Raw genomic sequence first — 27,842 nt, forward strand, 5'->3', positions numbered from 1 at the left:
CTGTGCTGCAAAATAATAATCTCTAAGAGAAGGTAGGCCCCATCCCCCCTTTTCCTTTGCTAATTGCAAACTTTTGAGATGAACTCTAGGCCTTTTACCCTGCCAAATATACCTTGATAGCATCTTGTTCCATTCATTGAATTGATTTTGATTAATCTCTCTTGGTAGGGTCTGAAAGAGATATAACAGTCTGGGCAGTATATTCATTTTAATAGACTCAATCCTTGAACTGAGACTGAAAAAAGGAATCAGGTTCCATCTTGCCACATCTTCCTTAATTTTTTTATATAAAGGCTGATAATTACATTCTGATAATTTCGCCAATCCTGCTGTGGTTTCATAGTGAAAACTCATATATAAAGAAGCTGAAATTAGGAAGTGAATGGTATGAATCTCTACAGCAGAGATGGAGGTAATAAAAGAAAATTGCTGGAACCTTTGGAGGGAATTCACAGTTAAGGAAATGCTGGAAAATACTTCAACATTACAAACTTTGTATTTAAATCTTGAATTACCCATGCCTGGCTGACTGACGACCCCCTCTGCATGATTCTTGATTACTCTTTTAATTCAGCATTTGGTATTCTGAAATGGTAGTCACAATGGAAGAAGGATTCTCAGCCAGTCTGCCCCTCTTTTGATGAATTATTTTAACATGTCAATTTACTGCAAGCCCCTTCAGCCAAATAAAGATGTCAAATCCTGCCTTTAAAATTTCAACTGAACCAGTGTCCACAGGCTTTTAAGATAGCAAATACTTACTTTGCTGCCTAAACTTAACAAACCAATTAGCTGATCCAAGAGGCAGGAGTCAATGGTAACTTGTAATTAAGCATTTCTCAAGTTCACACGCATCAGCCCAGAGCTATAGAGGAACATCGACTGACAGGCTATGTTCTTTTAATGTTGGCAGTATTTGATACACCATATTTCATTGGTGATACAAAATATAAAGTAACATAAATTATTACTCAATCAAAACAATTGATTATCATCAGAGAGGACTTTTCTTTCAGCAAGAGTGAAAAGAGTATAGAAGCAAAGTACTCAGGGGCTCAGTATATCTATCAATAACATTTGCTTCAGTTAAAGTGTAACTGAAACAAATTTGTGTGCATTACCAATTCATATTATTTTCCTCCCTGCTGAATCAGTTAGAAATTTTTGGACACATTTGCAGAAGCAGGCTAAAGTTCAGTTTCCATATGGCTTTCTTACAGCCCTGATGACAGATATGCTGTATGTCTGTAAAAACAAAGCATTCAGACTCCGGAATTTTGCAGAAGAGAATCTGTTCTCTCCTTGGTGTGCTTTAAAGTTATAACATTTGACAGGAAAATCCTGGCAGGGGACTGCCAGCAAACTTTGTCAGTCCTTCCTATCATGAACATAAGAAACAGGTGCAGGAGAAGGCCCACCTTTGCAGCACCTTATTGAACTCCTTCTGAAATTTTTAGTATACCACACCAACCTATTCCCTTCTATCCACTACACTCATACGTTCTCAAAGAACTTCAGGAAGTTTGCCAAACAAGACCTGCCTTTCATGAATCCATCCTACGTCTGCCTGGTGGAAACACTTCTATCCAGGTGTTTCACAATTTCTTCTTTATTTATAGCTCAGAGACATTTCACCGACTACAGACCTCAACCTAACAAGCTGATAGTTACCCGCTTTTTGCTGACGTCCTTTTTTTAAATAATGGCATGACGTTCGTTGTTTTACAAGCACAGGACCTGCCCAAAGCCCAGTGAATTTTGGTGAATTTGTACAAACTCTCTACTGTAAATACCACCATTTCTTTCGGTACCCTGGGATGCATCCTATCAGGACCAGTGACCATGTCTACCTTTAGGACCTTTAGTTTGCTCATCACTACCACTTTAATGACAACTATTGTATCAAGGTCCTCTCCTCCATAACATCTCTCTTTGATATGTGTCCTCCACCTTGAAGAACAACACAAAATAGTTAAGACCATAAGACAACGGAGCAGAATTAGGCCATTCAGCGCACAAATCTGCTCTGCCATTCCATCATGGCTGATTTATTATCCCTCTCAAACCCCATGCTCCAGCCTTCTCCCTGTAACCTTTACTGTCCTGACTAACCTCTGCTTTAAATATACTCTGTGAGTTGGCCTCCACAGCTGTATGTGGCAATGAATCCCACTGATTCACCACCCTCTTCTTCTCATCTCTGTTCTAAATGGATGTCCCTCTATTCTGAGACTGCCTTCTGGCCCTAGACTCACACACTATAGGAAACATCTTCTCCATATCTACTCTATCTAAGCTTTTCAATATGCGATAGGTTTCAATGATCCCCCTTATTTTTATGTTTCTGATGTTGGGGAAGTCCAGAATGAGGGGTCACAGTTTAAGGATAAAGGGGAAGCCTTTTAGGACCGAGATGAGGAAAAACTTCTTCACACAGAGAGTGGTGAATCTGTGGAATTCTCTGCCACAGGAAACAGTTGAGGCGGGTTCATTGGCTATATTTAAGAGGAAGTTAGAGATGGCCCTTGTGGCTAAAGGGATCAGGGGGTATGGAGAGAAAGCAGGTACAGGGTTCTGAGTTGGATGATCAGCCATGATCATACTGTATGGCGGTGCAGGCTCGAAGGGCCAAATGGCCTACTCCTGCACCTATTTTCTATGTTTCTATGTTTCTATTCCTCTAAAATCCAGCGAGTACAGCCCTAGGGTCATCAAACGCTCCTCATACATTAACCTTTTCATTCTCAGAATCATTCTCATGAACCTTTCTGGGCCCTCTCCAATACCAGCAAATCTTTTTTGAGAAAAGGGGCCCAAAATTGTTCACAAAACTCCAATTGCAGTCTGACCAATGCCTTATAATGTCTCAGCATCACATCCTTGCTTTTATATTCTTGTCCTCTTGAAAAGAATGCTAATGTTGTATTTGTCTTCCTTACCACCAACTCAACCTGCAAATTAACCTTGAAGGAATCCTGTACTAGGACTAACAAATTCCCTTATACCTCTGACTTTTGAATTTTCTTCCTGTTTAGAAAATAGTCTATGCCTTTATTCTTTCTACCTAGGTGCATGATCATACACTTCCCCACAATATATTCCATCTGCCACTTCTTTGTCCATTCTTCCAATCTGTCCACATCCTTCTGTGGGCTCCCTGCTTCCTCAACACTACCTGCCCCTCCATCTATCTTTGTATCATCAGCAAACTGAAAACAAAGCCATCAAATTCATCATCCCAAATATTGACATATATTATGAAAAGAAGAGGTCCCAACACTGACCTGTGTGGAACAGGCAGCCAACCAGAATAGGACCATTTATTCTGACTCTTTGCCTCCTGCCAGTCAGTCAATCTTTTATCCATGCTAGTGTCTTTTCTGTAATACCATGGGCTCTTATCTTGTTAAGCAGCCCATTGTTGAGTGGCACCTTGTCAAAGGCCATCTTAACATCCAAGTAAACAACATCTACTGACTCTCCTTTGTCTATCCTGCCTGTTATTTCCTCAAAGAATTCCAACAGATTTGTCAAGCAAGATTTACCCCTGAGGAAACCATGCTGACTTTGGCCTATTTTATCATGTGCCTCCAAGTACCCTGAAACCTCATCCTTAACATGGACTCCAACATCTTCCCAGTCACTGAAGTCAGGCTAACTAGCCAATAAAATCCATCCTTCTGCCTCACTCCCTTTTAGAGGCCACTGGCATTGCAATTTTTTAGTCTTCCAGAACCATTCCAGAATCTACTGATTTTTGAAAGATCATTACTAATGGCTGCATAATCTCTTCAGCCACCTCTTTCAGAGCCTTGTAGTCTATCTGGTCCAGGTAATTTAACTACCTTCAGACCTTTCAGCTTCCCAAGCACCTTCTGTTAGTAATAGCAACAACACTCACTTCAGTCCCCTGACACTCTTGAATTTCTGGCATACTGCTGGTGTCTTGCACAGTGAAGATTGATGCAAAATACTTAAGGTCATCTGCCATTTCTTTTCTCCCATTACTACTGTGCCAGGATCATTTTCTGGCAGTCCAATATCCACTCTTGCCCCTCTCTTTTACTTTTTATATATCTGAAGAAACATTTGCTGTCCTCTTTTATATTATTGGTTAGCTTACCTTCATATTTCTTCTTTTATCTCAATTTTAAATTGGTGATTTGTAAAAGCTTCCTAATCTTCTATATTTTTGCCATATTATATGCCCTCTCTTTTCCTGTTATGCTGGCTTTCACTTCCCTTGTCAGCCACAGTTGTCTTACCCTCTCTTTAGGATACTTCTTCATCTTTGGGATGTACCTACCCTGAGCTTTCTGAATTGCCCCAGAAATTCCAGCCATTACTGTTCTGTCATCATCCCTGCTAGTGTCCCCTTCCAATCAACTTTGGGCAGCTCCTCTCTCATACCTCTAATTCGCTTTACTCCACTGTAATATTGATACATCTGACTTTAGCTTCTCCCTCTCAAACTGCAGGGCGAATTCCATCATATTGTGATTACTGCTTCCTAAGGATTCCTCTACCCGAAGCTTCTTAATCACATCTGGATCAATACATAACACCCAATCCAGAATTGCCATTGAAATTACATCTAATAATTAATTTATACTTAAAAATACTAATACTTAATACTAATCTTAAACTCTCAAACAATTTTATCGATTGAAATAAATAAGGGAGAATTTCCCATGTCAGGTCAAATCTCTCCAGGTTTATCTAGGAGTTACCCCAAGGACTGACTGATGGCTAACTGCAGCATTGTACTTTGTAGAGGCAGACTGCATCAGGAGTCCAGCACAAGTGGAGAATTGTCTGGTGAACTGCTGTCAGCAGGTTTAGGATAAGACCATAAGACATAGGAGCAGAATTAGGCCATTTGTCTGCTCCACCATTCAATCATGGCTGTTCCTTTTTTTCCCTCCTCAACCCCATTCCCTGGCCTTTTCCCCGTAACCTTTGATGCCCAGTCCAATCAAGAACCTATCAATCTCTGCCTTAAATACACCCAACGACCAGGCCTGCACAGCTGCCTGTGGTAACAAATTCCACAAATTCACCACCCTCTGGCTAGAGAAACTTCTCTGCATCTCTGTTTTAGATGGACACCCCTCTATCTTGAGGCTGTGCCCTCTTGTCCTAGACTCCCCCACCATGGGAAATATCCTTTCCACATAGGCCTTTCAACATTCAAAAGGTTTCAATGAGATCCCCCTCATCCTTCTAAATTCCAGCAAGTACAGGCTGAGAGCAATCATACATTCCTCATATGATAACCCTTTCATTCCTGGAATCATGCTTGTGAATCACCTCTGAACTCTCTCCAATGCCAACACATCTTTTCTTAGATGAGGAGCCCAAAACTGTTCACAATATTAAAGGTGAGGCAGTTCCACTTAGTAGAAGAAACTACAGACTATAAGTCATGTGTTAATACATTCCTGCACAATCAATCATTAAAATCTTGACTGATCAACCACCTGAAGTCCACTTGCTTGCATGGTGCAAATTTCCCTCAATCTCTAATGTCAGGTACCTAATGAAAAGGTAACTGATTATCTGGAATGGAAGTTTCCAAAGATTCAACACCTTTTGCATGAGGTAATTTCTCATCCCATCTCCATGGAGCTGTTCCTTATTCTGCTGGTGACCCCTTAATTAGACAATCCTCAGGAAATATCCCGTGGAACCCTGGAAGAATTATGTAAATTTCCATGAAATCCCTTCATTCTCAGTTCTACAGAATATCTAACTGGTGAACATTAGTTGCTCCCCTTTGATCTCATATTGTGGACATGTCATTGACATTATATATGTCTTATATGGCATAAATAAGACATATATATATATATATATATATATATATATATACATATATACGTATGGCTTACATATGTCACAAGAGAAGACTGAAGCAGTGCTACAGACACCCAAACCAGAAAAATTGTCACAACTCAGGTCATACTTGGGCTTTGTAAACTACCACCACTGGTGTCTCCCAAACATTACTACAGGGCTGCACCCATTGAACACACTATTGCAGACAGGAGCAGAATGGGAATGGTCAGAGAGACGTGAAAGAGCATTCAAGGAAACAAAGAGACTAATAACATCAGATGAACTGCTCACCCATTATGATCTATCCCTGCCCATCAGACTGGTGTGTGATGTGTCCCCTTATGGCATCAGAGCCATTTTGTTACTCACTATGAATGATGAATCTGAACATCCAATTGCATTTGCTTCAAGATCTCTGACAAGCACAGAACACAACTACACACAGATTGACAGAGAGGTAATTAGTCTGGTATAGGGAATAAGAACGTTCTACCACTACCTCTATGGACAGAAGTTTATGCTAGTGACAGATCACCAGCCCTTGTGTCCGTTTTCAATCCCAGGAAGGGAATTCCAGTGATAACCGCTACCTCATTACAACATTGGGCACTATTCCTACGAACCCACTCTTATGACATAGAGTTCAAGGGTACCAAAGAACACAGTAACACTGATGGCCTGTCATGTTTTCCACTGTTGGCAACTGAAGAAGTCTTCATTCCATGACCCAGCAGAAGTGTTCCACACAGTACTGGTAGACCACTTGCCAGTAACAAATTCAGAAACACAAAGGGAAACAAGGAATGACCCGATATTGTCAAAAGTCTCATCAGCAAGAACGACGAGTCAGCTTACAGAGAGGAGGTGCAGCGGCTAACGGACTGGTGCAGAGCCAACAACCTGTCTCTGAATGTGAACAAAACAAAAGAGATGGTTGTTGACTTCAGGAGGGCACAGAGTGACCATGCCCCACTGAACATTGACGGCTCCTCGGTAGAGATCGTCAAGAGCACTAAACTTCTTGGTGTTCACCTGGTGGAGAATCTCACCTGGTCCCTCAACTCCATAGCAAAGAAAGCCCAGCAGCATCTCTACTTTCTGCGAAGGCTGAGGAAAGTCCATCTCCCACCCCCCATCCTCATCACATTCTACAGAGGTTGTATTGAGAGCATCCTGAGCAGCTGCATCACTGCCTGGTTCGGAAATTGCACCATCTCAGATCGCAAGACCCTGCAGCGGATAGTGGGGTCAGCTGAGAAGATCATTGGGGTCTCTCTTCCTGCCATTACAGACATTTACACTACACACTGCATCCACAAAGCAAACAGCATTATGAAGGACCCTACGTACCCCTCATACAAACTCTTCTTCCTCCTGCCATCTGGAAAAAGGCTCCAAAGCATTCGGGCTCTCACGACCAGACTATGTAACAGTTTCTTTCCCCAAGCCATCAAACTCCTCAATACCCAGAGCCTGGACTGACACCAACTTACTGCCCTCTACTGTGCCCATTGTCTTGTTTATTATTTATTGTCATGCCTGCATTGTTTTATGCAGTTGTGTGCACTTTATGCAGTCCTGGGTAGGCTGTAGTCTAGTGTAGTTTTTGTGTTGTTTTACGTAGTTCAGTGTAGTTTTTGTATTGTTTCATGTAGCACCATGGTCCTGAAAGACAATGTCTCATTTTTACTATGTACTGTACCAGCAGTTATGGTCGAAATGACAATAAGAAGTGACTTGACTTGAAATTACCATGGCCAGCTCATGGTAACCCTTTATTTCCAGAGTTCTCAGTAAGATGAGACCAACTGTCTGCATGTCAAAGAAGGCTGATGTGTGGATCTCCTGTTGTGGTTCCCTCTAAGCTGTACTCCAGAGCGTCAGAGAATCTGCAAGCAGGAAACTCGGGTAGAATCTCACCCAGAGGTACATCTGGTGGCTGGGAATAGATAGACAGATTGAAGAATTGACCAAAACCTGTTTGGGATGCCACAAATTTCAAAATGCACCCCCACAGGCACTGTTACACCCGTGGGAGTGGTCGTCTTCACCATGGCAAAGAGTACATATGGACTTTGCTGGGCCATTCATGGACTCCATGTTGCTGTGGATGCTCATTCAAAGTGGCCGGAGGTTATATGAAGTCAAGCATGTCAGCAAAGACCGTTTCTGCTCTTAGAACTATCTTCTCCAGAAATGGCTTACCTGACAAACTGAGTGACAACAGACCACAATGTACACAAACACAAGTTTCCCGGTCTCGTTTTTGGGAACGTATCTCTGCCGCCATCTCGTATCGCAGGGATTCCAGCTCCAGTTCCAGGCCTCCCAGTTCGGGCCCAACAAGGATCCCTGGTACCGCCGTTTTATTGACCGTTACTCCCTCCACTGCTCGCGCCGGATTCTCCGAGACACACTCACCGCCATGCGGAGATACCTACGGACCCTGTCTCTCTCTCTGCCACCACTGCGGGCCTCGCTCTCAACTGTCTGCCATGGACCTCTCCTACACTTCATTCTCTGCCGGACTCACGCCTCCAACCGCCGTTTCTTCTCTTTCCTCGCATCCAAGAAGGATCACAAGCTCGCCCGCCTGCAGCCCACGATGACCGCCTCCAGCCCGGACCCCGACCTCTCAGACTTCGACTTCTCAGGCCTCCGGCAGACCAAAGACCCATCCGCCGCGGACTCTAACCCCCACTGGAACCACGGCCTCCCAGACATGGGCATCAGCCACCAGCGCGCCATGGACTCACCCGCTTCTGGACCTCAGTTCCGGCGCCCTGCAGGCCACAGGCTCCAACACCCCCAGCTCTAGATCCAGCTCGGACCGAGATCCTGACCCTATCCAGACCGGGACCGCTCTTACTGCTGCTGGGTACTACTGCTCGTCTTATTCCTCTACTACCCCCTATTCTCCCCTCAACTCCCAACCCTCCCTCCATCCCTCATATCCCCTCCATTCCTCTGATCCCTCATCCTCCCCTCAGCCCACTCTCCCTGAACATCCCAAACACCGTCTCCCTCCTGAGACCTCCCACTCTTTACCCTCCTCTGACCCCAACCCCAACCCTTGCCATGTCTTCACCATCCCCTCTGACCTTCCCCTCTCTGAGGCAGAGCGTGCTGTGCTCAGCAAGGGTCTCACTTTTGTCCCCCTCCATCCACACCACAGTGAGTTCCGTGCCCGGCATGACACTGAACTCTTCTTCCGTCGCCTACGTCTCCGAGCCTACTACTTTAACAAGGATTCCCCTCCCCCTATTGATGACCCCTTCTCCCGTCTTCAACCCTCTTCCTCCTCCTGAACACCCCCACCGAGCTGTCTACCTGCACTCGATCTTTTCATCTCCAACTGTTGCCGAGACATCAACCGTCTCAACTTCACCACTCCTCTCTCCTGTTCCAACCTCACTCCCTCTGAACGCACTGCCCTCCACTCTCTCCGCACTAATCCTAACCTCACCATCAAACCCGCAGACAAAGCTGGTGCCGTAGTGGTCTGGCCGATGAGGAACAGGACCCCACCAAAACACATCAAACCATTGTCTCCCGTACCATCACTGCCCTTATCAACTCTGGAGATCTTCCATCTCAGCCAAAAAACTCATAATTCCCACACCCCGCACTGTTCAGTTTTACCTCCTCCCCAAGATCCATAAGCCTGACTGTCCTGGTAGGCCTATAGTTTCGGCCTGCTCCTGCCCCACCGAACTTGTATCTGCCTACCTGGACTCCATTTTGTCACCCATAGTTCAGTCGCTCCCTACCTACATCAGGGATACATCCCATGCCCTCTACCTCTTCAATAACTTCCAGTTCCCCGGTCCCAACCGCTTCATTTTCACTGTGGAAGTTTAATCCTTATACACTTCAATTCCCAATCAAGAAGGCCTCAAAGCCCTCCGCTACTTTCTTGACAATAGACCTCACCAGTTCCCCAACACCACCACACTCCTCAGGTTGGCGTAACTGGTACTCATACTTAATAACTTCTCTTTTGGCTCTTCCCACTTTCTTCAGACTAAGGGTGTAGCTATGGGCACTCGCATGGGCCCCAGCTATGCCTGCTTCTTCGTGGGTTATGTGGAACAGTCTATGCTCCAAATCTATACTGGCACCACTCCCCAACTTTTCCTTCGCTACATTGACGACTACATTGGTGCTGCTTCCTGCACCCATGCTGAACTCATCAATTTCATTGACTTTGCCTCTAACTTTCACCCAGCCCTCAAATTCACTTGGTGCATCTCAGACACTTCTCTCCCCTTTCTCAATCTCTCGGTCTCCATCTCTGGAGATAGACTGTCCACTGACATCTTCTATAAACCCACTGACTCCCATAACTACCTTGATTAAATCTCTTCCACCCTGCCAAATGCAAAAATGCTATTCCCTATTCCCAGTTCCTCCGTCTCCGCTGTATCTGTTCCCAGGATGAGGCTTTCCGTTCCAGGACATCCCAAATGTCCTCTTTCTTTAAGAATTGTGGTTTCCCTTCTGCCGTCATCAATGATGCCCTCACCCGTATCTCCTCCATTTCCCGCAATTCGGCCCTCACCCCATCCTCCCGTCACCACAACGGGGACTGTGTTCCCCTTGTCCTCACCTACCACCCCAACAGCCTCTGGATCCAGCATATTATCCTCTACAACTTCCGCCACCTTCAATAGGACCCCACCACTAAGGACATCTTTCCCTCCCTACCCCTCTGCTTTTTGCAGGGATCGTTCCCTCCGTGACTGCCTGGTCCACACGTCCCTCCCCACAGATCTCCCACCTGGCACTTATCCCTGCAAGCGCAAATGCTACAGCTGTCCCTACACCTCCTCTCTTACCACTATTCAGGGCCCCAAACAGTCCTTCCAGGTGAGGCAACACTTCACTTGTAAGTCTGTTGGGGTAATCTATTGCATCCGGTGCTCCCGGTGCGGCCTCCTCTACATCGGCAAGACCCGACGCAGATTGGGGGACCGCTTCATCGAGCACCTCCACTCCGTCCACCACAACAGACTGGATCTCCCGGTTGCCACCCACTTCAACTCTGCTTCACATTCCCATTCAGATATGTCCATACATGGCCTCCTCTACTGCCATGATGAGGCCAAACTCAGGTTGGAGGAGCAACACCTCATATTCCGTCTGGGTAGTCTCCAGCCCCTTGGTATGAACATCGAATTCTCCAACTTCCGGTAATTCCCTCCCTTTCCCTTCCCCCATCCCATTTTCACTCTGCCTCCTCTTCCAGCTGCCTATCATCTCTCTCATGTTTCTGCCTTCTTCTACTACCCATAGTGCTTTCCCCTTACATTCCTTCTTCACCTCTGCTGCCTATCCCCTCCCCCTCCCTTTGATATTTCCTCTGATTGGTTTTCCACCCTCCCCCCACCTTCTTTATGGGGCCCCTGCCCCTCCTTCTTCAGTCTCGACGAAGGGTTTCGGCCCGAAACGTTGACTGCTCATTTCAATGAATGCTGCCCACCTGCTGAGTTCATCCAGCTTGTTTGTACGTGTTGATTTGACCGCAATATACGTCAAAAGACTTCAGACTATTCATGAAGAAAAATGGCATTGAATATTTCAAGTCAGCTCCTTGCCACCCAGCAACGAACGGGTTAGCCAAAAGGTTTATCCAAACCTTCAATAAGTCCATTAAAACTATGGACAAGGAGAACATTTCTCTAAAGCACAAGGTGGATAACTTCCTTTTTGGGTATCGGAACTCTGTTCATGCGACAACAAATCAACCACCTGCAAAGCTGTTCATGAACAGGAATCTGAGATCTCGCATAGACCTGCTGAAACCAGATCTATGGAGGGAAGTGCAGAATAAACAGTTCAGCCAGTTGCCAAGTGAAGCAGCAAGGAACCTTGAGTTTGGACAGGAAGTCCTAGTTCATGATTACCAAGAAGATAAGTGGACAACTGGTCAGATAGCTAAAAGAACCAGACCACTAATCTACACAGTGGATGTTGGAGATCAAACATGGAGATGTCATGTGGACCAGATACTGGATGCTCAGCCGAAGAACACACCTGAGTCAACTGCATCCAAAAAAATGTACACAGTACACCCACCAGATTCACCTTCCAGTGATGATCATGTCACTAACTGCAACATGACACCTGCAACAGAGGAAGTTGTCTTTGACAAGACACCTGCCAAACCTGGTGCCACCCCACAGGTCCAAAGGTGCTTTCCAGAAAGAAACAGAGCACCACCCAAAAGACTGAATCTTTAGTATAGTGAAGTTAGTCATGGACTGTTACTGTGAAAGCATGTTTACCTGAATATGGCTTGTTAAAGGGAAATTGAATGCTATACTACATATATAGTTCATGTTATATTAACCTAAAGGTGGAGGAAGCATGGTGTATGGATCTTTTTCTTTTAGTGCAATGACTCCCTTACCACTACTAATGGACTGATCACTTACCCATGCACATTGATCTCTCTGCAAAGTGAATATTCCAGTTAGCCACACTTCTGTGTGAATGTTTTTATTTTAATTGATATGTAGTTGTACAGACACAATGGATACTCTTTTATAATTGCAGTACTACATCTCCACACGTGTACTTAAATCCTATTGGAATAAAGACCAATCTCTTTTTTTTCTTTTTTTTCTCTTTTTCTTAATTCCTTTACATTAATACTATGAGTTTGGGAGACTTTATATATTGATTAATGCATATCTGATTGTTTATTTAAACTATTAATTGTGTACTCTCAAATGTTTTGTACTAATATTTTACTTATGTTTTTCTTAAAATTAATAAAAAGATTTGAAAAGAAAGGAATAAAGACCAAAATCCCAGAATTGCTGGCATTTCCTCCAAATTTGGGACGTAATTTTTTTTAATTTCAGTTAGGTTTCCAAAGAAAATGATAGGACAATGGACCTAAAATTCACATTAAATGTTGTTTATTCCCTCACTTTCCACACCAATAAGTTGTTGACGAAGTCCGCTAGTACAGTACAAAGGGAGCCATGAAATAGTGCTTGTTCCGGTAAGATGGCAGAGCGCTTCTCGGGGGCCAACCAAATGTGTTCTCATACATTGTAAGGCTATTCCATTAACTACCTGTGCAGTAGATCCATTGCATCAGTGAGCTGCTCATCGTTTGGAGTAGCCGGCTGGCAGTTTGAGGAAAGCAAGTGTCTGCCTTGGATGTTTCTTCTGCGATCGCAAGAGCCTGTTGGACATTGCCACAGGCCCGCATCCCTTGTTCAGTGGAGAGACAGGCGGCGAGACAGCAGTGTCGCCTCAGTTGTAGCTAGAACTAGGTCTCAGTCCTCAGGCTTGCATTGCAGTGTGGTATCCGGGTTTGGTTGGAGTGTGGGGAGGGGGGTGGCCTCTCCCATCTGTGCCCCTCCAGTGGAGGTTCGCTGGAATTCAGACTGAACTGACTGGGAGCCATCAATTTGTGGGTCTTGTTCCTCAGGAACTTGGTCTAAAATTTTGTTTTCTTACATGACTATATTCTTTTTTTTTTGCTTTCTCGTTATTTTAAACGTGCATGTATGTTTTTGCCACTTGGCCCCAGAGGAACACTGTCTCATTTGGTTGTATCCATGCATGGTTTGAATGACAATTAAACTTGGCTTGATTTGATTTGAATTGTCAACTTTCAGATGATATAATTGACTGACAATTCATCTTTCCGCTCACTGACCCTCTATTAGTACTAGAAAAGTGTGAAAGCAAAGAATTTTTCAAGTTGCATTGATAGTGGTGAGGTGATGCAGAAAGCAAAGGGGATGTCTACAACAGAATGGAGACTCTCATTGCCCAGGTAACACGCTTTCAGTGCTCTCTCGTTAAGCGATGAATTAGGGCATTTAGAGAGACAAGAAGACAAAGAACATGCTGAAAATGTGAGATGCAGAACACTACAGTCGTTTGAAAGCTGAACCAAAAGAGAGTTCCGGAACACCTTGATCATTAAGGAGTGAAAACCGAGTTAATGTTGCAAGCGGATGACTTTACATTAAAGCTAGCCATTTCCACCACAGACAGGAGAGGAGGTTGCCACTAACTTGAGCAAGATTACATTATTCTTCTTGCTTCCTATTTCAGCATTCTGAAAGGTCTGATCTTCCATCTTCACCAACCACTCCCAATCTCACAGCGCTTCTCCATACAGCCACACAAGATGCACTACCTCACTATTTTATTCTCTTTTTGCATAACGGTGGGCACGACAGACACCCGCATGGTATGTTGCCTCCCAGGTACCAGGATTAGGGACATCTCAGATCAGGTCCATGGCATTCTGAAGGGCAAGGGTGAGCAGCCAGAAGTCTTGGTACGTATTGCCATCAATGAGATAGGTAGACAAGGTGATGAGGTCCCGAAGATATATTTTAGGGAGCTAAGTAGAAAGTTTGAGAAACAGGTCCTCCAGGATAGTAATCTCAAAATTCCTGCTGAAGCCATGTGGTAGTGAGGGCAAGAACAGGATGATTGGCTGAGGAACTGGTGCAGGGAGCAAGGGTTCAGATTTATGAATCACTGGGATCTCTTCTGGGGAAATTATGATCTGTAGAAAAAGGATGAGTCATACCTGAACCCAAGGGGGACCAATATCCCCGTGGACAGGCTTGCCAGAGTTGTTTAGCAGGGTTTAAACTAATTTGGCAGGAGGATGGGAACTGGAGTGATAGTGCTGAGGATGATGTAGCTGGTTTACAAACAGAGGCAATGTGTAGTGAAACTGCTAGGAAGGAGAGACTGTTGAGAGGGCAAAATCGCAGTCAACAGGATGAGTTGGAATGTAAAAGGCAGACACAACCAAAAAGGGTAAATACAGAACTAAAGGTATATTTGAATGCACGCTATATGGAATAAGGTAGAAGAACTTGTAGCACAGTTACAGATTGGCAGATATGACTGAATTGCGGCTGAAAGAAATTTATAGCTAGGAGTTTAATATTCAAGCATACACATTTTATCGAAAGGACAGGCAGATAGGCAGAGGGGGTGGCATGGCTCTGTTGGTAAAAAATTAAATCAACTCATTAGAAAGAGGTGATATTGGATTGGAAGGTGTTGAATCATTGTGGGTAGTACTAAGGTACTGCAATAAGACCCTTATGAAGGTTATATACAGACCCCCGAACAGTAGCAAGGATTTGTTGTCTACAAATTACGAAGAGAGATAGAAAATGCATGCCAAAAGGGCAATGTTACAAAAGTCATGATGCATTTCAATATGCAGGTAGATTGGGAAAATCAGGTTGGTGCTGGAGCCAAGAGGGTGAGTTTCTAGAGTGCCTATGAGTTGGCTTCTTAGAGCAGCTTGTGGTTGAGCCACCAGGGATCAGCTATTGTGCACTGGGTGTTGTGCAATGAACTAGAATTGATTAGCCAGCCTAAGGTAAAGGACCTTTAGGAGCCAATGATCATAATGTGATAGAATTCACCCTGCAATTTGAGAAGAAGTTTAAGTCAGATGAATCCGTATTACAGTGAAGTAAAGGGAATTGCAGAGACATGAGAAAGGAACTGGCCAAAGTTCATTGGAAAAGAACACTGGCAGAGAAGCAATAGCTGGAATTTCTGGAAGGAATTCAAAGGTGCAAGATATATACATCCCACAGAGGAAAAAGCATTTTAAAGGCAGGATGACACAATCATGGCTAACAAGAGAAGTCAAACCAAAGGAAGAGGATATAATAGAGAAAAAAATAGTGGGAAATTGAGGATTGTGAGGCTTTTAAAACCCAAGAAAAGGCAACTGAAGAAGTAATTAAGAAAGAAAAGATAGAATACAAAGTTAAACTAGCCAATAATATTAAAGAGTCTACCAGAAGTTTCTTCAGATACATAAAGTGTAAAAGAGAGGTGAGAGTGGATATTGTACTGCTGGAAAATGATTCTGGTGAGGAAATAATGGAGGATAAAGAAATGGTAGATGAAGTGAATAAATATTGCGCATCAGTCTTCCCTGTGGAAGACATTAGTAATATGCCAGAAGTTCAAGAGTGTCAGGAGGCAGAGTTGAGTGAAGTTGCCATTACTAGGGAGAAGGTTCTTGGGAAATTAAAAGGTCTGAATGTGGGTAAGTCACCTGGACCAGATAGTGTACAACCTAGGGATCTGAAAGTGGTGGCTGAAGAGACTGTGGTGGCATCAGTAGTGATCTTTCAAGAATCAACTGATTCTGGCGTGGTTCTGAAGGAATGGAAAATTGCAAATGTCACTCCACTCTTCAAGAAGGGAGAGAGGCAGAAACAAGATAATTATAGCTCAGTTAGTCTGACCTCAATGGCTGGGAAGATGTTTGAGTCCATCGTTAAGGATAAAATGTCAGGGAACTTGGAGGCACATGATAAAATAGGATGTATTGAGCGTGGTTTCAAGGGAAAATCTTGCCTGACAAATCTGTTGGGAATTCTTTGAAGAAATAAGAAGTAGAATAGACAAAGGAGAATCGGTGGATGTTGTGTATTTGGATTTTCAGAAGGCCTTTGACAAGGTGCCACGCATGAGGCTGCTTAACAAATTAGGAGCCCAAGGTTTTGCAGGAAAGATACTAACATGGATAAAGCATTGGCTGATTGACAGAAGGCAAAGAGTGGGAATAAAGGGAGCCTTTTCTGGTTTCTGCTGGTGACTAATGGTGTTCCACAGGGGTCTGTGTTGTGATCGGTTCTTTTTACATTATATGTCAATGACTTGGATGACATTATTAATGGCTTTGTGGCAAAGTTTGCAGATGATATGAAGATAGGTGAAGGAGCAGGTAGTTTCAAAGAGGTAGAGAGGCTACAAAAGGAATTAGGCAGATTAGGAGAATGGGCAAAGAAGTGGCAGATGGAATACAGTATCGGAAAGTGTATGGTCATGCACTTTGGTAGAAGAAATGAAAGGGTAAACTATTCTTTTAACTGGAGAGAAAATTCAAAAACCTGAGGTGCAGAGGGATTTGGGAGTCCTTGTGCAGGATTCCCTAAAGGTTAATTTACAGGTTGTGCTGGTGTTGAGGAAGGCAAATACATTCATTTTGCAAAGACTAGAATATTAAAGGATGTAATGTTGAGGCATTATAAAGCATTGGTGAAGCCTCACTTGGGTATTGTGAACAGTTGGGACCCTTATCTAAGAAAGGATGCACTAATGTTGGAGAGGATTCAAAGGAGGTTCACAAGGCTTGACACGTGAGGTGTTTTTGATGGCACTGGGCCTGTACTCACTGGAATTCAGAAGAATGAGGGGTAACCTCATTGAAACCTATCGAATAGTGAAAGGCCTCGATAGCGTGCCCCTGGAGAGGATGTTTCCTCTGATGGGAGAATCTAAGACCAGAGTACACAGCATCAGAATAGAGGGATGTCCTTTTAGAACAAGATGAGGAATTTCTTTAGCCAGAGAGTGGAGAATCTGTGGAATTCATTGCCACAGGCAGCTGTGGAGTTGTCAGTGGGTGTATTTAATGCAAAGGTTGATAGACTTGATTAGCCACAGGGGAGAAGGCAGGATATTGGGGCTGAGAGGAAAACGGCTCAGCCATGATGAAATGGTGAAGCAGATTAGGTGGGCCAAATGGCCTAATTCTGCTCCTGTATCTTATGGTCAACTTATTTTTTATATTTCTTATAGTAATTGGAGGAATATTTTACTTGTATTGCACTGTACTACTGCAACCAAACAACAAACTTCATGACAAATGTCGAAGATAATAAAACCTGATTCTGACACATGTACTTTCATCTTTTCCCTTTCCACCATCCAGGGACCCAAATAGTTCTTCCAGATAAATCATCAAGGTTTACAAACCATCACAGGTGTTAATAAAGCTTTATTTTATTAATTGAGGGTGTTTTTGTATATATTCCAGATACCGCTTTGCTTTCATACTCTTGAATGTAAAATTCTATTAAACCTCAGTTACAGACCGTTTGGTCTCACCCCATCTGAGATATTCTACTCATCCAGCCTTCACCCTACCAAAAACCAGCTTGTTTTTATCTGGTTCCTGATTTTAACAAAGGCTCCTGGACGTAAAACTTTAACCACTTTCCTTTGCACAGGTGCAGCCAGATGTACAGATTCATGCAAGTCAAAGATTTAAACTAGTGAGGGATGTTCCAGGGCGAGGACAGAATTTTACAGCCATGGAAACAAATCAACCATTTTCACATTAGATCATAAGACATAGGAACAGAACTCAGCCATCAAGTCTGTTCTACCATTAGAGCACGACTGATATATTTTCCCTCTCAACCCCATTCTCCTGCCTTCTCCCTATGACTTTTGATACTCTTAATTAATCAAGAGCCTATCAATTTTCACTTTAAATATATCCAATAACACCCTCCACAGCCTTCCGTGGCAATGAATCCCATAAAGTCACCACACTCTACCTAAAAATAAAATCCTCAATCTCTGCTCTAAAGGGATGTCTTTTTATTCTAGACTCTCTCACTCCTTTCCATATACCCCTCTGGACACTTTCCAACACTAGCACATCTTTCCTCAAATATGGATCCCAAAATCGCTCTCCATACTCCAAATGTGGTCTGACCAAAGCCTTAGAAAGCCTCAATGTTCTTAAGATCAATATTCACATTGCACTCGCCTTCTTTCTTACCAACTTAATCTGCAAGTTAATCTTCAGGGAATCCTGCACTAGGACTCCCAAATCACTTTTCACCTTCAATTTCTGAATTCTCTCCGTATTAGAAAATAGTCTACACTTTTATTCCTTCTACAAACAAACTGTATGATCATGCACTGTATTCCATCTGCTCTTTTTGCCTGTTCTCCCAACCTATCCAAGTCCGTCTGTGTACAGAATATAGAATTTGATTTTGTTATACTGATTTGATTCTGCAGGTCTACAATATCTGTCGAATTTGTGAAGCTGATGTGCAAAGCTGTTTAGAACAGAGTTGTTGTAACATTACAAGCAATATTGGGACACACGGCAGCATAGCGTAGTGGTAGCATAACGTTATTACTGCTTGGGGCGTTGGAGTTTGGAGTCAAATCCGATGTCAGCAGTGAGCAATTTCGTACGTACCTTCCCATCTCCATGTGGGGTTCCTCCAGTTTCCAAAGAAGTACTGGTTAGTAGATTCATTGGTCATTGTACATTGTTGTGTAATTAGGCTAGGGTTAAAAATTGTTGGGCTGCTGAGCAGCGTGACTTGGGTGCTTTATGCTGTATCTCTAAGTAAATTTACAAAAACATTGGCTGGAAAACAAAACTAATAAAAACCCAAACGCTGAAAGCAGTGAGTCATTGCACCAGGAACTCTGCAAAGCCTATTTCAGTGGACATGGGCAGGAATTTTATAAGTGAGAATACTGACAACAGGAAGCAACAATCTGTACCCAGAAAAAAAATTAATACACATAGACTTGGACATTTTTCCATTTCACTTTCACACAGGCAAATGTTATGGTTTTAGTATTCAGTTAAGTACAGAATTATTTGTATCAATATAATTTTTTTTTCTTCAGTATTATTTTTCAATGAACAAAGACTTTGCTTGCTATAGTGAAGGCCTGGGAACAGATTTGGAGACCCCCTTTGAAACAAGGTCCATAGAAACCTGTAATATTTAGCAATCTTTCTGGTATAGTCAATGGAATCTGCTAGATAAACAAGCTTTTTAAATAGAAAGAGAACTTCTCAAGGATATGTACTCTTCCACCTGACAACAATGGCCATCTGATGAATGACTTGTATGTTTACCTTGTCAAAACAGGCTGGATCACTTTTGGTTTACCTAATCCTTACAGGGAGGAGATTAACTAGCTTCTGACTACTTTTCTCACCATTCCCAGCAGTAGGTAATCCCTGCAAAAGTTAGGACTCACTCTACCTCCCACTATGAAAAATTTAGCATGATGAATGTTTCTTTAAGAACTTAATCCCTTTGTTAACTGTGGAAGAGCTGTATCTAGAATTAATTTCCATTCTTCAATCTTTTTTATCTAGCCAACATTAATTTACAGTAAGATCTGTGATGTTTAATTCTAACCTAGAAGGTACATTTATAAATTGCCTCTTTTTCCGACTTCAGGTTTTCTTTTATTGAGAAACCCGCCATAGATGGTAACCATGCTAACTCAAGAAATTATCACCATCCCCTCCCAACTCCCAGTAGCTCAAGCAGTTGAATATTGTTCTACTAACCACAAGATGGAAGGCTCCAAGTCGAATACATACTTATTAGTCAAATTCTTTATTCTGACTGAATTAGTTTTGTTGTTGCGTAACTAGATCGCTGAAAATTTTAACAGAACTATCACATAAAAATAAAACCTTTTGTAGATAAATTCTGACAGAAGAAACCAAAATTATACTTTTTAAATGACCAGAATAATTTTGGTTCATACTGACTGAACTCAAAGCGTGCCAAGAAGGCAAAGTACAGGAATGTTCTGACCTCTTGGTGCAGCAAGGCAGAAAAATTAATAGGAATCAAAAGTAGAGAAGGAAAAATATTAGGATTTGCCTTCACCATGACCTGAATAAGTGACGAGAGTTATATCAATGTCCATTCAGTTTCCTCATCTCTCTGAAGACTGAGACCATCTTAGAACTTTCCAATGTCTGGAAACTCCACCTGGCCTCCTGCATGGCCACAATATCTTGCTTTTGTGTACAATGCAACCAACTGTGTTCTCCCACTGAAATCAGTCTTTCTGACTTCTCATTTTTTGCAACTGGAGAAAGAACCAACACAAAACCTATTCAGCTAATACGCATAATATGATCAAGAGGAGGATTTGATTTTTGAAACTGTTTAATGCGCAATTTGTTCCTCTGTCTCTCTGGGGATAAGGGTTCAGTACATCCTAGACAATCCAATATTATCAAGTTTGTCCCTTCGTGGGGCCTTGGTCAACGTAGCAATAAGATGCTACCTTCAGTCTCCGCACTTCTGCATTACCATTGGGCAGAGTCAGCATTTTTTAAGGTTGCTATTAAGTAGTCTTGGATAGATGCTGGTGCGTGTGCATGTCAGATGCAGAAAAGGTTTTAATAATGACATGCCTCCTCTTTCACTGGCTAGTATCCCTAGTAACATCTTGGGTGACGGTGAATATGCAAGTAATGGCCCATGAACAGAATACACAGAGGCCATCTGTTTCTTCTGCAAAGTACAACTAAGAATCAATGAGAGGAGAAAAATAAATTGATGAGCTGAAACCGAAACTGAATAAAATTAATTACTGAATAAAGGTGATGCCAGCTATGACAGATTGCATATTGTGTGCTCAGTGAAACTCTGCATTCCAGGCAGCAGCAGCAGCAAAACAGAATTTCCAAGAAAATCTGCAGAAGAGCAGCTTGACTTGTGAAACAAATACTTATGGAGCAGAGGCAAGTATCATACAGCAGGCAGGTGTTACTTTGTGTCCTTAACTATGTGACGAATTGGTCCGGTGCTTTCCAAACAAAGGCATTTCAGGGGTCTAGCAGCAGGACCCCTGTGCAATACTGAGGAATGGTAACACTAATAAATTTCATAGTCTGATTGCCGAGTGGAAATCACCTTGGATGATTGTTCATTCCCTTCATTACCTTTCATGAAATGACATTCACGGTCTGTTTCAAATTTTTACTAATTTACTTCTTTGGAGGTAGAACATTGTCCTCAAAATATCCCTGGTTCATGATGTTGCCAGCTGGAAAATATCTGGCCACTACAAACGTGGAGCCATCCGTGGCCGAGGCCTTCCCAACACCCATCTTCTTGCTACTCTTCCACACCATTGCTGTAAAGTGACCTACAGAAGAACCAAGAACACTAATTAGTAAATACAAGATCCACTGGGTTACACTCTGCCTCCCTCTCACTCCAAATGCTGCCACAAGTCTTACGTTTACATACATTCATATGGTTCTAACCATTAATGACAGTAATGAACAACCAGCAAACCTCAGAATACTCTCCCCAATTCCATTTTCTTCCAGGCTACATGTGTCCTTAAGACCTGCCAAATCTTTATATTTAATCAGAAATATCGATAAACTATTCCCTCCATTTCTTGCCCTACCGATGTCCCTTCATTTGCTGAGAATCCCTCTAATTTTCTGGTTTTTATTTGCGTTTCCATTCCTTCTACCCATTTTATCATATCGCCAGCTCCAAAATAGCATGGTGAGCACACCAGTGCCCTTTAGATTGCCTTTATCTTCTCAAGGATCCAACACATTATGCTTTTGGATGAAGTAAAGCAATAGAAAAGAGTTAAACTTTATATACTTTATTTCATTATCACTAAACAATTGATACCAGAGCGTACAATCATCACAGCAAAATTTGATTCTGCGCTTCGCACTTCGCGAGACACACAGTCCTCTGTGCAAACGATCATAAAGTGGCCTGTTTATATCATCTATCCCCAGACTGGATACAGGTACTGGTTCTACAATCAAAAGCGAGCAGTGAATTGTTATAGAGCCAATGGATGTGCTGAAGAAAACACTTACAAAACGGTGCCGGAAATCCAGCAAAAAGAAAGGCAACACCTATAAGTCTGGTGGCAAATCTGTAGGTCACTATTATGTACTTTCTTCAAGAATCACTATTGCATTTGAACTTGTGCCTTACAAGAGACTCACTGCGTATGACTAGGTTCCATTTTCTCTCTTCTGGGAGTCACCGTGGAGAAGCTGTGATGCAGGAAAGCCTTGCTGAATTAAAATATCACTTGCCAACCAGTTGAGATGGAGGAACTGGGAGCTCCCCAAGATCATTCTGGAAGCTTAATTTAAAATGACTGTCGTGCAATAAAATTATAAGATCCTAAGCCAACAATAACCAATCACAAATTATGCAGTGCAGCAACACTGCAAACACTGCAAGGAGAATTTCTTGCCTGTTAACACTTCACTGACAAAAAGATCTCTTAAACTTCAGACTGTGGCTCCAAGAGCCCTTTTATCCTCAATTAGTTCACACAAGGAAACATCTCTCAGGTGTTTATGAAAAGGAACAGGTCACTTAAGCACAACAGGCAACACAATCGAGTTCATTCCTGTTGTAACAGACATTGTTCCCAGCATCAGCTAACCGTGAATCAGGAACTCACCTCTAGCTGAAAATTCAATCCACACTACAGTCCTTTTCCCAGTCTTCCACCCTTACCCATTAGAATCCATTCTATTAGTTACAGTGAGGACAACTCTTGCACTTCCCACCACAGATCAACAAGTTCACCAGAGGCCTTGTGTTGTTCCATACTAATGCATTCACGACCAATCCATCAACAATCAGGTTTTCACTGATGTATTGACAGAGAAGAAAGAATACACTTGGCTTTTCCTCTTAAAACGTGCACAAAGTCCATACTACACTTGTAACCTAAAAACTTTCCAAAGCTTAACATCTGCAGGAAATAATGCATCTGCAAACACAAAGAACATAGATCACAGCCAAGCCCTTATCTCACCAGCCCACTGGGCTGCAGGACGTGGGGCATCCTATGATTCAGTAATGAGGCATTCTTGTCTGCTGCGTACTCGCAGGACACAAACTATAATATAGCAATCATTTCCTATATGGTGTATGGTTCTCGAATGATAACAAAAACAAGTAAGTTTTCCATTCTAGAAATTCTTCAAACCAACAGAGGAGGCTGGACCTTGAAACAGATGCTAATTTTACTTTCTGGTGCTTCATTTTGTTTAGTATACTTAAAGATGGTGTGGTCACTGCAGGAGGAGAGTAGAATTAACACTAAACATACAACTGCATGACTATACTTCCCATCCATACCCTTCTAAGTCTTCAAAGTTATGGTCTAGGTGTTACATCTAGGTCTTGTTGCTTATCTCGGTTATAGTTCTGATCAATGTTTGCATGCCCTGCTTTACATTGGGTGTATTGGTCTACTTAGAATCAAATCATATTCAGAAATTAGATTAGAAATGGACTAAAGACACACAAAATGCAGAGCGTCAGAAAATGGCAATAATCATTGTGTAGACTCAGCTTACCCCATTTTTAAAAAGGACTTGGATTCTGAAACTTATAGTGTGCCTAAGGAGCTCCCAGACAACAGTAAAACAGGAAAGATAATAGAATATACTTACAGTTCTATAAAGACATTCCACTTGACAAAACACAAGGCAAATTAAATGTAAAGCAGTAGCATTAGCATTCGCAGATATGCCCAAGGACAGAATCAATACAGGAGTTTTAAATAAATATAGGAACTGGCTAGGACCATATAAAGGACCAACTTGAAACGGAAATACAAGTTGCAAGTTTTGTAAAAATAAGTTGTCATCACTAGTTCTCAGGTTTGTCTGTACGTGTGGTGCAAAGGAATACCATGACAGTTTTCTTTAAGTTATTCTTTTCCCCCTAAATGAGTCATTCATATCAACTAAAAAAATAACTGCCATATAACTTGACTCGCAGCATTTGGCTAGTGGATTGGAAAATTCAGCTTTTAGAGGGCTTCAGCTTGTCATTAAAGGCCTTGGTATGTTAAGGCCAGAAAAATGCTGTCATTGTTTATGCTGCAGATAATGGAAACGCTTGAGCCATGAATCTAGAAGTGTTTACAATCCCAGAGAAGACAGTACACCCAAGAAAGCTGGCATTATTAGAATCTCAAAACCCTCTCCAGAGAAAGCATATGTTCAGGTTAGTGCAGAGTGCATCAAATATATGGCTAAGAATGAGTGAAGCTACCCACCAATGAAGTGTACTTGAAACGTACTCAAAGTGCACTCCTTTCTGCTACATATGTTTATTTTGAAGTGAATCCAGTCCAGGATAAATAAACGACTGAACACCCACACATTCCTGGAAAGTGCCATTTAAAGCACTAACATAATTACAACTTTGATCACCATTGTCTGCTTGTGCTAGATCAAAATATTTTTCTCAAGATAGAGACAATAAAGGACAAATGTTTCTGATATCTATGTTGACATTAGACTTCCCTTCTCTCTTGCAGACTGGGGTGTGTTCATTGGCTTTTAGACCAAAAACCAGTAAGATGTAGGGACAGAATTGGCCCATCGAGTCTGCTCTGACAGGTTATCACGGCTGATCCAAATTCTCTCTCAGCCCCAGTCTCCTGCCTTCTCCCCATGTCCCCTCATGCTCTGACTAATCAAGAACCTATTAACATCTGCCTTAAATATACCCAATGGCCTGGCCTTCACAGCCCCCTGTGTCAACAAATTACAGAGATAACATGACCCTCTGGCTAAAGAAATTTCACCTCATCTCCATTCTAAAAGGACACCCCTCATTCTTGAGGCTGTGTCCTCTAGTCTTAAGACTCACCCACCATAGGAAACATCCATCTCAAAGTGGATACAACACAAGGCCAGCACTCTATTGTGCATAAGCAGCCAAAACTTCATTTCTTTCTGCCTCATGTGTTCTATTGCTCACCAGAGTTAATCCTCCTTGGAACCTTTTCATATAATACCTCTGGTCAATACTGCTTTTCCTCCGGGTATGTATCAAACCTATCTTAAATGCATTACCAGAATGTCAGCGAGTTAGTTAGCAGCATGTGTCTCTGAATCAAGGAAGCGGGTTATTCTTTCACAGTTCATAGTTTTTTAAACATCATAGCAGGAAGCCATCTAGCCCAGAGTCTACGTCAACTCTCAGTGTAATTCCACGAGTCCTTTTCCAGCTTGTAAACTTTTCTCTCTCACCTGGCCCTCAACATAGCCCTGATTCTCCCATCACCAAACTATACTAGAGGCAATTTAAAGCATCCAATTATCTACCAGTCCCTACATCTAGAGGTGTGTGGCAAAACTGGAGCAGTCATTAGACATGGAGAACTGTGAACTTCAGAGAGACACAACAGGAGGTCAGGATAAAGCTATAGTGACTGGAGCTTTGAGAATGAAACTCTACTAGTTGCGCCACTGAGCTCTGCACCTGGACGTAGGCCTAACACAGTGCTGCACTGAGGTATCTTTTGAATGATGGAATGTCTGTTCTCTTGAGTGATTGGAAAAAAAACTATGACATTATTTTCAACACAAACAGGGGAATTATCCAAGGGATTCTGCACAATAATTCTAACTCAACATCAAGATGATGATCTGATAATTATCACAACACTGCTTGTTAAATCTTGCTGTTTGCAGAATGCTCGGAAAAACTCACCAGGGAAACCAGCATAAGTGGAAAGAGAAACCGTTATCATTTCAAGTCTAAAACAGTTTTATAGATGCACCGTAAAAAGCATTCTTCTAGGGTGCATCACAACCTGGTACGGAAGTTGTCCTGTCCAAGACCGGAAGAAGCTGCAGAAGATCGTGAACATAGCCCAGCACATCACACAAACCAATCTTCCATCTTTGGATTCACTTTACACCGCACGCTGTCGGAGCAGTGCTGCCAGGATAATCAAGGACACGACCCACCCAGCCAACACACTTTTTGTCCCACTTCCCTCCGGGAGAAGGTTCAGGAGCTTGAAGGTTCGTACGGCCAGATTTGGGAACAGCTTCTTTCCAACTGTGATAAGACTGCTGAACGGATCCTGACCCGGATCTGGGCCGTACCTTCCAAATATCCGGACCTGACTTGCACTACTTTACTTTCCCTTTTCTAATTATGATTTATAATTTAAATTTTTTTATTATATTTACTTCGATTTGTACTCCAAGAAGCACGAAACACAGAATCAAATATCGCTGTGATGATTGTACACTCTAGTATCAGTTGTTTGGTGACAATAAAGTGCAAAGGTTCTGATGAAGAGTCTTTGAACCAAAATATTAAATGATTTTTATTTATGGATTCAATTATGAAAATCACAATACCCCCAAACATATTGTGCACCATTAACATTCTCTCTCCTACTGAACAATATGATATAAAATGGACTGCTGGAGGATATCTGTGATAGTGTCACCTTATTCCCCTGCAGGAGAAAGGGTTCTCTCTAACTGGAGAACTCCTTTAAACAGCGTACATTGGGATATGGAGAGTGGAATCCATTCTACTGAACACTGCTTTCTCAGGACTTGTTGCAGATATGCTATCAGCTGCTTTGTTGAGCTCCAGTTTGGCATGAGAGACTAATTCAGCAACATTCACTTACAACAAGATTTACTTACTCTGCATATTTCCAAGGGTTGATACTGCTGTACCTGCTAACACGTTCCCAAAACATAATCCAGGGCCGCGGATGCTGATTGACACAACATATACCACAAGTATGTACACGTACATCAGATGTCAAACTGGAATCAATTCAACACCCAATGCAGCCGAACAATAAGCATTCCGTGGTTGAACGTTGGACCAAAAGTAAGAAACAGAATATCACCAAAATTTTAATCTCTGCAATTCCAGAATTTCAATATACTTAAAGTTTACACTGGCTTGTAGGTTTGAAAATGACTTATAATTGAATTGTATGTAAAATGAATTGAGGACCAGCCTTTGAATAATGTCTCAGTGTTGTTAGAATTAAGTATGTAAAAATATCTAATTTCACTGATCCAGTTGATTTTAACAAGCCTCTTCCAGTTCTCATTGTTCATTGCATACTTGATGTCAGCTTCCTATAGGAGTCCTTGAGAACCTGCAGCCACCCACACATTACAGGCATCTGTTGGTACAGATACAATACTCTACCTCCATAACTTGTACCAAGCACAACCTGCAGTCCAGGGGTCTGACGCCCAGTGCAGATGCTCAGACCTAGTATGGAGTTGCACTTGAAGTTATCAAAGACAAAGACTTGATTTTCATAAGTTTCAAGTTCAAATTCTCAGACGTGCTCAGCACTCACAAATTCTCCTTTAAGCCAGTTTATTTTGGATTCAAGCTGAAGAGCATCAGGGCCGTTGTCACTTGGACAGTCATTTATTTGAAATGGCCAATGGAGAAATTGATTTTCATTTTTCTGTAATATAAAGCCTGCGGTTAAGTCCTAAAGTGCATTATAATTCACAAGTCTAGAAAATGAGGTTGAAATAATCAAATAAATGTTGATTATTATTCTTACTTTGCCACCAATCTATGCAGAAATTTGCC

General features: G+C 42.3%; 1 protein-coding gene across 1 annotated transcript in view; it reads right to left on the bottom strand.

Moving 5' to 3' along the window:
* Positions 1–12,323: 12,323 nt before the first annotated feature.
* The window catches only part of glipr2l (GLI pathogenesis-related 2, like), a 28,712-nt gene continuing 13,193 nt past the window's right edge, over positions 12,324–27,842 (bottom strand). Inside the window, exon 5 of the mRNA XM_073054282.1 lies at positions 12,324–21,591. Within this exon, the coding sequence (XP_072910383.1) occupies positions 21,431–21,591 (161 nt within the window). The 3' untranslated portion in view covers positions 12,324–21,430. The remainder of the gene's footprint in view (positions 21,592–27,842) is intronic.

The sequence above is a fragment of the Hemitrygon akajei genome, chromosome 8 (genome assembly GCF_048418815.1).
Source record: "Hemitrygon akajei chromosome 8, sHemAka1.3, whole genome shotgun sequence".
Taxonomy (NCBI): Eukaryota; Metazoa; Chordata; class Chondrichthyes; order Myliobatiformes; family Dasyatidae; genus Hemitrygon; species Hemitrygon akajei.